Here is a 12,427-nt window from a genome sequence, read left to right as displayed (position 1 = left end):
CACCAGTCAGAATGGCTGCCATCCAAAAGTCTACAAGCAATAAATGCTGGAGAGGGTGTGGAGAAAAGGGAACCCTCTTACACTGTTGGTGGGAATGCAAACTAGTACAGCCACTATGGAGAACAGTGTGGAGATTCCTTAAAAAACTGGAAATAGAACTGCCTTATGATCCAGAAATCCCACTGCTGGCCATACACACTGAAGAAACCAGAAGGGAAAGGGACACGTGTACCCCAATGTTCATCGCAGCACTGTTTATAATAGCCAGGACATGGAAGCAACCTAGATGCCCATCAGCAGATGAATGGATAAGAAAGCGGTGGTACATATACACAATGGAGTATTACTCAGCCATTAAAAAGAATACATTTGAATCAATTCTAATGAGGTGGATGAAACTGGAGCCTATTATACAGAGTGAAGTAAGCCAGAAGGAAAAACATAAATACAGTATACTAACGCATACATATGGAATTTAGAAAGATGGTAACAATAACCCGGTGTACGAGACAGCAAAACTGACACTGATGTATAGAACAGTCTTATGGACTCTGTGGGAGAGGGAGAGGGTGGGATGATTTGGGAGAATGACATTGAAACATGTAAAATATCATGTAAGAAACGAGTTGCCAGTCCAGGTTCGACTCACGATACTGGATGCTTGGGGCTAGTGCACTGGGATGACCCAGAGGGATGGTATGGGGAGGGAGGAGGGAGGAGGGTTCAGGATGGGGAACACATGTATACCTGTGGCGGATTCATTTTGATATTTGGCAAAACTAATACAATTATGTAAAGTTTAAAAATAAAATAAAATTTAAAAAAAAAAAGAAAATTATGGTGCAGTTTTGCTTCAACATAAATGTATTGATTATTAGTAGACTTTTTACTTTTTTTTAAATCTTTTATTTTATACAGGAGTATAGCCGATTAACAATGCTGTAATGATTAATAGCAGATTTACATAAATCTTATTTGTACTTACATTGCGTGTTAACTGCTTAGTTTTCTTTTTTAATATTTTTTCATCACTATGATACATTGTTTTAATTGATCTGCAAGAACTTTTTATTTACTAAAGCTTTTATTTATTAACTTTTATCAATAAATATAAACTTTTTTCTGTTTGCATTTTTTCTTTTAATTTTGTTAATATTTTTAGAGATGCAGAGAGATAAAACTTTTTAGCTGTATTTTTACAACTTCATATTTTGATGTTATGATTTAAAACATCTTTTCTTATTTAAAATATTAATTTTAATTTTCTTGAATGATGTTCAGTTTCCTTTTTAGCTTTATTTATTTTTTCTTTTACTTTTTTTAAATTTTATTTTTAAACTTTACAATATTGTATTCGTTTTGCCAAATATTGAAATGAATCTGCCACAGGTATACCCGCGTTCCCCATCCTGAACCCTCCACCCTCCTCCCTCCCCTCCCCTCCCTCTGGGTCATCCCAGTGCACCAGCCCCAAGCATCCAGTACCGTGCATCGAACCTGGACTGGCGACTCGTTTCATACATGATATTATACATGTTTCAATGCTATTTTCCCAAATCTCCCCACCCTCTCCCTCTCCCATAGAGTCCATAAGACTGATCTATACATCGGTGTCTCTTTTGCTGTCTCGTATACAGGGTTATTGTTTCCATCTTTCTAAATTCCATATACATGCGTTAGTATACTGTACTGGTGTTTTTTTTCTGGCTTACTTCACTCTGTATACTAGGTTCCAGTTTCATCCATCTCATTAGAACTGATTCAAATGTATTCTTTTTAATGGCTGACTAATACTCCATTGTGTATATGTACCACCGCTTTCTTATCCATTCATCTGCTGATGGGCATCTAGGTTGCTTCCATGTCCTGGCTATTATAAACAGTGCTGCGATGAACACTGGGGTACACGTGTCTCTTTCCCTTCTGGTTTCCTCAGTGTGTATGCCCAGCAGTGGGATTGCTGAATTTTAATACATGCAGAATTTATTTAGCATGACATATGAAATAAGCATATAAATTAAATTTTTTTCAATTGGCTACCTCATTTGCTAATCCTACCTCTTGCCAAATACTTCTCCTTAAATTTGGTTAGAAAAGTTATACTCATCATATATGAGATACTCACACAAATTCCAGCCTGATTATCAACTGCTTATGCCATACATCTGTTCTTATACAAGTAGCACAATACCCTTATTTAGCACAATTCCCTAATTATAAATTATTTAGCACAATACCCTAATTATTAAAAATAATTCTTTTCCCTGAAAATAAATTGTTAGAGGAAAACTATACAATGTATTTATGTTTAAGTTCACTTAAATATTAATGTTGTTTCAAACCTAATGTGAAATAATTACCATAAAACTTCAATCGCAACTAGGACATGTCATCAATAAAAATTTATTTTCTGTTTTTAGTGTTTATTAATTAAATACATTTTATGTCTACCATCAGTATTAAACTTAAAGAAAAAGTGTTTAGCATTCTCACTGGCTTACTCATTTACTTGACAAATATTTTTATTTTATTTTTTAACTTTAAAATATCGTATTGGTTTTGCCATATGTCAAAATGAATCCACCACAGGTATACATGTGTTCCCATCCTGAGCCCTCCTCTCTCCTCCCTCCCCATACCATCCTTCTGGGTCGTCCCAGTGCACCAGCACCAAGCATCCAGTATCATGCATCGAACCTGGACTGGTGACTTGTTTCATATATGATATTATACATGTTTCAATGCCATTCTTCCAAATCATCCCACCCTCTCCCTCTCCCACAGAGTCCATAAGACTGTTCTATACATCAGTGTCTCTTTTGCTGTCTCGTATACAGGGTTATCGTTACCATCTTTCTAACTGTATTAACTTCCAAGTGTCATGCTAGGGTTAGGGATTACCTTCTTCAGGCACACATTCTAATAGACAATTAAACAAATAAATAAACTGTATAAATTCAAGAAAGGAAATAAAAAGGATGCTATGATAGAAAATAAGGTTATTGTGGGTGGAAGCTACTTCGCTATGGTAGCAGGGAAAGCTTCTGTGAGGAGGCGATGACCTTTAACCAGACACCTGAAGAATGAGTACTCTCCAGTCATATGAAATATAGGGAAGAGAGCCAAAACTTAGAACAACAAACAAAGATCACGAGGCAGGAAAGTGCTTGGCATAATTAAAGAACTAAGTTAGTTTGATTGTGGCATAGTGAGCAAAGGCAAGAACCACATGAAATGAAGTTACGAAGGTTGTGATATTTTACTGTAAATGTTATGAGAAATGTTTTATGTTAAAAAGAGACATAACTTCATTTATATTTTAAAATGAACTTCAGCAAAACTATAAAAAAAAAAAGAACAAAGATTAACAAGACAAGAGGTGAGAAAATCACTTAAGAGATGATTGTAGTAATCCAGGAAAGTGAGAACCAGAGTGCTCTTGCCACAATTAAGACATTTAACTTTGTTCACAAAACTATAGGAATTTATTAGAAATTTTTAGAAAGAAAAATCATTATATTGGCTCTATTAGAAAAGATTTATTATATGAATATATTATATTAAATATAAATTATACTTCATTACATTATTTTATTATTTTATATAATAGTGTTACTTAAAATTTTGTCATCAGTAACAGACTAGAGACAAGTCCAATGAAGAAATTATACAATTCTCAAAGAAGGGCTATGGCTTTGAACTGAAGAACTATCGAAGATGAAGAAGAGAGAGGCCAAAGAGCTAGTTCAGAATTTTCTAAAAGGCTTAATCATGAGGGAAAAAAAGGGAGTGAAAAGTGAAGGAGCTGAAAAATAGTCCAGATCAGTCTTCTCAAAACAGAAAATAAAGCACAATAGCTTGTATTATTTGACTCCATAGACATAAATTTAAACTTCAATAAATATCATCAGAATGAAGGTAACATTGGGAAAAAACACAAATATTATCCATGTTGTTCACTGAGAGTGTGTGCACAGGTGATCAATCTACACAAATGTCATTATACTTGTAACTTTTTCAGTATATATAATAAATAAAAAGTTTTAAGCAAAGAGTGATTCCCCCAAAGAAATGTCTCTATAAACAATTTGAACAAATATTGGGAATATAAGTACTTAAAGTATATAGTGTGATGAACTTTTGCTTGTGAACTTATCTACGTAGAAATGGCAATATTAGTATTCATGGGAATAACATATGGCTTGTCTATTTTTGTTTTGCTTCAATAACATGCAGAATGGAGAAAGCTATTTTACAGAGGTATGTTGACAGAATGAGAATTCCGAGAGCTCAGAACATGTATCTATTTTACAACTTTTATCCAAAACGAAGCTAGAAATACTGTATCTTCAAAATACATCCTCAATGTTCATCAACACTCAATTCCAATAATTTACATTATACAGTTATAATCAAGCATAAATATATTTCAATTAAAGATTCCATTTTAATAAATGTCTTAATTATGAATCTTCTTTTAATGAAAAATATAAGACATTCTATCAAATACATAAAATGATAGGAGATAACTTTCCAAGATGAGTAAAATTAAGATCACTTAAAGATTGAGATACTTTACTGGCAATAACTGTCAAATATTAAATAGTATTATTAAAATAATTATTACTAAACTATGGAAAATGTTGTAGAAACTGCATACTACCAAAATTATAACTTTTATTTTTGTCCTTTAATCTATTCTGATACATGCTGCAATCTCTCCTGCTTGAAAGTACTGAGTTCATTTAACAAATATTATATGTCTGACAAAGAAGCCAGCCCTATTACATATTTACAACTGGAATGAAACTATTTTCTTATCTTGCAAAAATACTATGAATTGACTTTGCATTTCCAACATCATCAACAGAACTTTTCTTCTTAATAACCACTGCATGACAGCATGCAGTAATAGTCTTTTATGATCACCTTCCATATTATCACATAATAAAGAGAAGAGGAAATTCATCACATCAGCCTTAAAGTAATTCAAAATTTTAAAATACCCTTAAGACCTTTGTGCAGTTCAGCTAAAATTGTTTCACAGCAAACCTTTCTAGATAAAGAAAGCAGTGCACAGATATTCTGATGCAGGCTTCTGAATCTGGTTAACTACTCCAGAGCATATTCCAGTCACTGAAGTTAACCTTTTAGAACAGACTTCTACACAAAACAAACTCCAGACAACAATCCATCTAATCTAGTCTAATCCTTCTTAGTTTATACAACTCAGAGTTAGATACTTTTTGTAAGCACCAAAATCTGAAAAGAATTTTTTTCCTTTATATTATCATTATGTTCAAATTTGCATTTATAAAAAAAATCAGTGCATTCAAATTATACTAAACACTTTGCTGCTTTATTTGTTCTATGAGTTGATCTTCCATATCATTAGCTGATGGATGAAGACACCGGTGATCATCTGGAGCTCAGGTACCTTCTCTAAAATTACTCCTGTTATTGGCAGAATTCAGTTTGTTGATGTTTGTAGGCTTAAGTCCCCCACTTTCTTGCTGACTGTTAGCCGGGAGGTACTCTCAGCTTCTACAAGGCAATCTCAGGTCTTTGCTGTTCAGCAACAAAGAACTTTCTTTATGTCATATCCCTTTCACACCAAGGTGCTCTCACAGCCTGTTCTAAACAAGCCAGAGAAAACTCTCAACCTTTACAGGGCTCCTGTGATTAGGTTACTTGAGCCATCTGTACAACTGCCTTTTCTTAAAAGCAACTGTGCTAACATATAGTATATAACCTAGTCACAAGAATAAAATCCATCATATTCCCTGTGCCAGGAATTATGCAGAGTGTGTACACAGGAAAGTCCTGGGTCGGGGGTTGGGAGCAGAGTTTGGCTCACCTTTGTTCTTCACAGAATAATCTCATGTTAATCTTAACCAGAGACATCATTCTGGTTGTTTTATTTTTCATCTCTGAAACTTTCAATTGGTTCTTTAAAAACGCTTTCATTTTTCCCTGTATTATGTTAATTTTTTCCCTTAGATTGAAAAACATCATGGACATACTTAACAATAGCTGTTTGAATGCCCTGATCTGACAACTCTGCAATATGTATGTATCCCTTCTCAATCTGCTTCTGTTGACTGATTTTTTTGTTTCCAGCTTATGCATCACATTTTTTGTCTTTGCACACTTAACAAATTTTATTGAATGCTTAATGTTGAATAATTGCATTGATTGAAGAATTTTTTGAATTCCTTTGAAAAGAGTTGGAATTTTGTTCTGACAGACAGTTAAATAATTATAGATCACTGTGATGTTTTTGAGGCTTGTTTAAAATCTTTTTACTTGTCATTCTACAGTAGCCTTCATTTTAGAGCTAATTCGGTCCCATTAATATGGTGGGACTTTTCTGTGATCTCTTCTGCATGCCACCACCGTGCATCTTATTATCCATATAATTAGGCAGCCTTAATTTGAAGATGATACTTAAAGAAATACAAGGGAATACAAATATAAAAACTATTTTGCTCTCAATAGCCAGGTACAAATACAACGTATTATATCTCCATGAAACCTGAGCCGTATGCTGAGATGTCTATAAACAACTACATTAATGAATGGTTATTGTATAACAATTGATGAAATTTAAGAATACCCAAACAGGTCAGGAGATGAGGTCAATATTACCTTTGTAAAATGAGTGGGCAAAGCTCTGCTCGGGAATTAACTTGGCAAGGAATCCATGGTTCAAACTTGGATGAGGGATAGATGGTATGACCACAACTGTGGAGAAAATCATGGAATCAAATTTGAGCCAGCATGTAACAACCTGCAACACGGTCCACTGAAGATCCAAGACAATTCTATATCACTGCAACATGCAAACAGTACTAGCAATAAAGACTGTGTCTCTGGAGGAAGGAAAGAAGTTATGTGTTAAGGGAAAGGAAATAACATACTTGTTAAGTAGAGTCATTTGCAACAAACACAGAGACATACAAACACACAAGAAAATCAGAACTGGAAGCTTTCACTAAAATATTGCTTGCTTTATACATACATGACTGAACGCATTAAAAATGAAGAGACAGTTGATTAACATATAGAGTCTCTGTGTTTTAAATGGTTGAAACACAGAAACTGGAGTGTTAGGATAACATTTAACTTGTCAAGTAAGAAGTTAAAAGTAAGATTATACTACAAAGAAATACCACGTTTATATACTCAAAATAAATACAGCATGCAACAATAAGGAATTAAACACAATCTGTATTTCCACACAGAAACAAAAAGTAAATGAGATATGATATGAGTATGGAAAACAAAATGCAGAGATTTGACCACTAATTTCTACTCGTTTTTTAAAATATTCAATAAATGTATATATCATATGCATTTATTTAGGAAGGATAATTTCCATTACAAACTAATCTAGTGGTACATGAAATAATCACTGGGCTGCTAAGGCAACACTGCAAACAATAGAGAAACAACCTTGAGGTAAACACTGGCAGGAAATGCAATAGACAAAAGGCGTCCTGTGATATTAAAATATTAGTTGCCAAAAATGTATCTATCATTTCCAAGCAGCGTAAACAAAGCTAATAATACATGAACTCCTACAACATAAGCATCTTCTATAGATGAGAAAGATAACATGACCCAAAACGGTTCACTGCTGTCTAGAAATTTCTGACTTTAGTCGATGCAACTTTGGTATAAAATTCAGAATGTATGTTTGTTTATGATACATCTCTGGCTGAATATTTAGCTACTGAATTAACTACACATATTGAAAGAAAGAAAGGCAGATGGAAAGAAAGAAAGATGCTACTGAGCTTGGCTACAAAGATTTCTAGTTTGGCTTACTGTTGGTTTTGAACTACTCTATAAGGACCTCCTACTTTCATATGTTTATAAAGGTTAAAAATAATACATTTAAAATATATGAGTTATTTGTATATTAAGTAGTAGCATAAATGTTTTATGCTAATAAACAGAAAAACTAAACCCAAAACCTTGATAAAATGAGAATATAGCCAATATCATTCTACATTTTTGTGTAATTAAACAAGATTAAATTGGCATTTATATACTGCCTACTTATAAATACTTGAGATGATTATGAATAGAACCAGTTTAAATCCAGATGTAAAAATTAAATAAAAAGGAGATAAATGATGATGAAAATTCAAATAATTAGACAAATATTAAGTACCTGTACTTGTTGGTGAATTTATTTCTTGTCTGATGTTTCTACCTGGTTGGCTTCCAGTTCTTGCAGTCTCTCGCTGGGGTTCTAAAATGTCACGATACTTGGAAACCATCAGAACCGAAATGAAGTAAACAACAGCTAGAGCTAAGAACTGTGCCTGCTTGCTATCATCCTGCATAAAATGAAAAGGTAGTTTTGACACTCAAAAAATTTTAAGTATAAGTTCTCAGAGTATAAGAAACTATTCCTGTTTTATTTTCTTTATGGAGGAAAACATACGACATTTAACTTTTGCTAAAACTTGCTAAGTATATACTGTTAGTATTATCTAAGTATATATTAAAAAAAAAAAAACAACTCCAGAAACATATCATCTGATTTATAGGTTGAAATATAATTTAAAAAATGAGAATGTTAAAAATTTGCTGAATATGCCACAAAATTTATTATTTATCCTCTTCACTAGTATCTATTACTTCTATAACATCAGAGAATGCATATTTATAAGATATGCAGATAGCACAAGTTTGAAAAGAATAATTTAATGTCTGGCTAAAAACATCTAGAGTTTCAAATACTATAGCTGAAAAATAATAACAGAAAGTTACTATTGGACTACAGATACAATTCTAACATATCACTACCTGAGCAGGAAATATGAGTAAAATAAGGGAGATATAAAAATCAGGGAGCATAAAGCATGGATTTTATACAAGTTCAATATGGCAGCTTCAGAAAAAGCTAATGCAATGTTTGACACATGAACAGATAAAAATAAATAACAGCCCCACTATTCTGTACTGGAAAAATAACCTCATTTTTCCAGTGCAGGATTGGGAGCCAATATTTGAGGGTCCAAATTTCAAAAGCTCAATGACAAAATGAAGTTATTCCAGAGGATAGCAGTGATGTGGTAAAAGATCTGAAAAAGGCTGACCATATTAGGATAAAGAGATAATATTTATTTATTTCTTTGAAGCAGAACTGCATATAACCTTGAAAGCTCTATCGAAAAAGCCTAGGTAATTATCCTAGAGGGATAAAAATGTTAAATGACCTCTAAAACTATTTTCAGATTAGACTATATTTAAGGAATCATAAATAGATGGTTATTAAGCCTTTTTTCTAAGTTAGGTAAAAGTGATGCTTCAAACCAAAACTGCAAGTAATTACCATGGCCCAGAGATAAAACAGAAATAAGGAAAACAAACATGCATTAAAGTCTATTAACTCTATAAACAGTCACTTTACATTTATTACTTCATTTCAGCACTAGGTGAACAAGACTCAAAATTCATGTGCATTTGTCAGAAAAAAAAAAGCAAACAAGAAAGATGACTTAATACTCTGAAATAGAATTAGTATAGGTAATGGAGAAAATGACCAAAATAGATTACATTTGTTCTGAAATATTGTGAATTTAGTGTTTCATACTCTGTGGGTAACAGACAGCTTTTAAATACATTCCTTTTCCTTAAATACCTAAATTTTAAAATCTCATATGTTTGTGAACTTAAGGCAACATAAAGTGACTTAAACAATTCAAAGGTTAAGTAGAAATCTTATAATACCTACAACTGACTTTAAAATATAACAATTCAAAAATACTTTCAAATTCTGGAGATTATTTGAAAGAAAAAAAGCCTTCCTTGGAGTTTATGAAATATGGTGGTAAAAGAGACAGAATGCTCTGCAAAGGCCTAATTTGGGATTCTGACTCTACTTCATACTAGCTGTGTGATCTTAATGTTTTTCAGTCTTAGCTTTCTCTTAACCTTTTACTGAAAGCTGAGGGTAATATATATGTGTCTGATACACAGTGTAAATTGAATGAACACAAGTTATGTTACCTCAGTGATGCTTGGAAGGAACACCTGAACATTAATTCCCTTCCTTCAGGAAGAAAGCTAGTAAGAACCACTGTAGGGTTATCCAATATACAATAGTTACAAAACATCTATAGATATTAGAAAAAGTATACAATCCACTATAATAACCTGATACAGAACTTACTAACAATTTAAATGCAATGTCACACAACATAAATTCCTTCTATGTTAGGTCTGAGTGAGTTTCTTGGAGATGAAAACATGATCCGTGTTTAAATCATCTATCATTTAAAAAAAATTCTTCCACAACACATTTTTTTTTTCCAGGATAAATAATTCCCATTTCTGAATGGTTTAACTGTTCATAAGTATTTTCTTCTACGTCCAGATTATGCAGATCCTTACATCAAGATTTTTACACTATTAATGTGTTTTATCTCCCATTTTAAAAACTACTTTACTTTTATTAATTAGGAAAGCAATACAGGTTTATTATTAAAAAAATTGAAAATTTTAAAAAGTACAAAATAAAAAGTGTTTACCTAGAGATAATAACTGGCAGCATTTGGGTGCCTTTTTTTAAATAAAGGTGAACATGTGCATGTATGTATACGTGACACACAACAATGCAGTATTTGTGTAGTCTAAGTACTTTTGTATAGTGTTTCTTTCCCTTACAATATATTGTGAGTGTTTTACATGTCACAAAGTTTCCCTCAAAAATATGATTTTAATAGCTACATAACTTCTTGCTAAATGAATATACTGTGATTTATTATGCTCTGCGTTGGATATTTATGACGTTGCCAATTTTCCTGAGGACAGCTGTGATAAGCACATGAGTAGAACCAATGGGTCATAGGCATCAAATTTATAAGAGCTTTAGCACAATGTAAAAAGCTATTTATAAAGTTTATCCAATTTGTACTCCTACCAGTGATAAATGATAGAACACTTTCAGTATACCTTTGTAATGACAGATACTATTATTTTAAAATTTTAGTTTTTGGTAAAAATATCTTGCTGCTGCTAAGTCGCTTCAGTCGTGTCTGACTCTGTGCGACCCCAGAGACGGCAGCCCATCAGGCTCCACAGTCCCTGGGATTATCCAGGCAAGAAACTGGAGGGTGTTGCCATTTCCTTCTCCAATGCATGGAAGTGAAAAGTGAAAGTGAAGTCGCTTAGTCGTGTCCAACTCTTAGCGACCCCATGGACTGCAGCCTACCAGGCTCCTCCATCCATGGGATTTTCCAGGCAAGAGTACTGGAGTGCGGTGCCATTGCCTTCCCCGAAAAATATCTTACTCTTGTTTTAATTTGCATTTCTTTGACTACTAGTTATAATGACTTTTAAATCATATGTTTATCACCTTATTTTCATATTTCATATCTACTGCCTATTTTTCTGTTGGTATGGTTGCAATTTTCTTAGTGATTTATAAGAACTGATATATATTAAAAAGAATGTAAATTTTTCTATTATATATTTCTACCATGTAGTATGTATTAAATATTTTAACCACTTTCTCAAGTACAAAGTACTCTATCCAAGTTATTATTAAATGCAAATTTAAAATATAAATGTCTATGTTTCATAAACCATCAGTTAAAAAAAGTAAAATAGAATCCAAAATTGCTGATAAATAGCAACTATAGTAAGAAGTACTACCAACATTCAGTCTGCTGTGAAATGCTATGGATGCTTCTACACAATTTGTGGAAGGGCCAATCTTATTTTTACTTACTTTGAATAAGTGATCATATAATTGGAGGGGTCTATGAAATTGTGTCCTTAAGCTATATTTTCAATAAGCTTTATTAAACAACCTTTCTAACTCAAATTCCCATTGGTGTCTCTATTTCCAAATGCAGATTCTTCTCTCAAAAGTAATTGCCACCAAAAGTAATTCCCAGGAACATCTTTATGGATTAATCTCTTTTACCAATAATATAAGGAACATTGATAACAACAAAATATTCAGAACCTAGAGATGGAGCAAGGAATACTAAAAGACAGGAATTGTTATTCAAGATAAAATCGGTTATAATCTTCGAAGTTATCTTCATTCTTAGTATACATACAAATTAACTATAATTTTCACATCATTAAAAAATAAAGTGAATAAGCTTTCAGAGAAAGCTAAGCTTAATCATTTTACAAACAGAAGCACATTATAAACCTACAAGCCCTGACACTAGGACATTTAGTTTTAAAATGCAAGTTTCCTAGGAAATTTAAATTATTTTATACAAATTACAGTGAAAAGTTTTCTTTTTTCTCTGGGAAATCAAGCAGGCATAACTCACCACATCCCGAAAGACAACTGCACGAAGGCGATTGATATCAACATCCTGAAGAAGCCTATCGGGATCCTTAATTGGAGAAAGGTTACCTGGAACATTCTCTAGTGGAGTCTTAAAAA

General features: G+C 32.7%; 1 protein-coding gene across 1 annotated transcript in view; it reads right to left on the bottom strand.

Annotated features, from left to right (window-relative positions):
* Window positions 1-4,598: 4,598 nt before the first annotated feature.
* Window positions 4,599-12,427, bottom strand: part of LOC104985671 (neurobeachin) — a 200,171-nt gene continuing 192,342 nt past the window's right edge. The window contains exons 28-30 of the mRNA XM_010835938.1: window positions 12,312-12,419; window positions 8,180-8,348; window positions 4,599-6,744 (exon numbers count right to left, since the gene is read on the bottom strand). Of these exons, the coding sequence (XP_010834240.1) occupies window positions 6,626-6,744; window positions 8,180-8,348; window positions 12,312-12,419 (396 nt within the window). The 3' untranslated portion in view covers window positions 4,599-6,625. The remainder of the gene's footprint in view (window positions 6,745-8,179; window positions 8,349-12,311; window positions 12,420-12,427) is intronic.

The sequence above is a fragment of the Bison bison genome, unplaced genomic scaffold, assembly GCF_000754665.1.
Source record: "Bison bison bison isolate TAMUID 2011002044 unplaced genomic scaffold, Bison_UMD1.0 scf7180017864056, whole genome shotgun sequence".
In the NCBI taxonomy this organism is placed as follows: Eukaryota; Metazoa; Chordata; class Mammalia; order Artiodactyla; family Bovidae; genus Bison; species Bison bison.
Note: the sequence above shows the minus strand (reverse complement) of the source record. Positions and strands in the feature narration are given on the sequence as shown.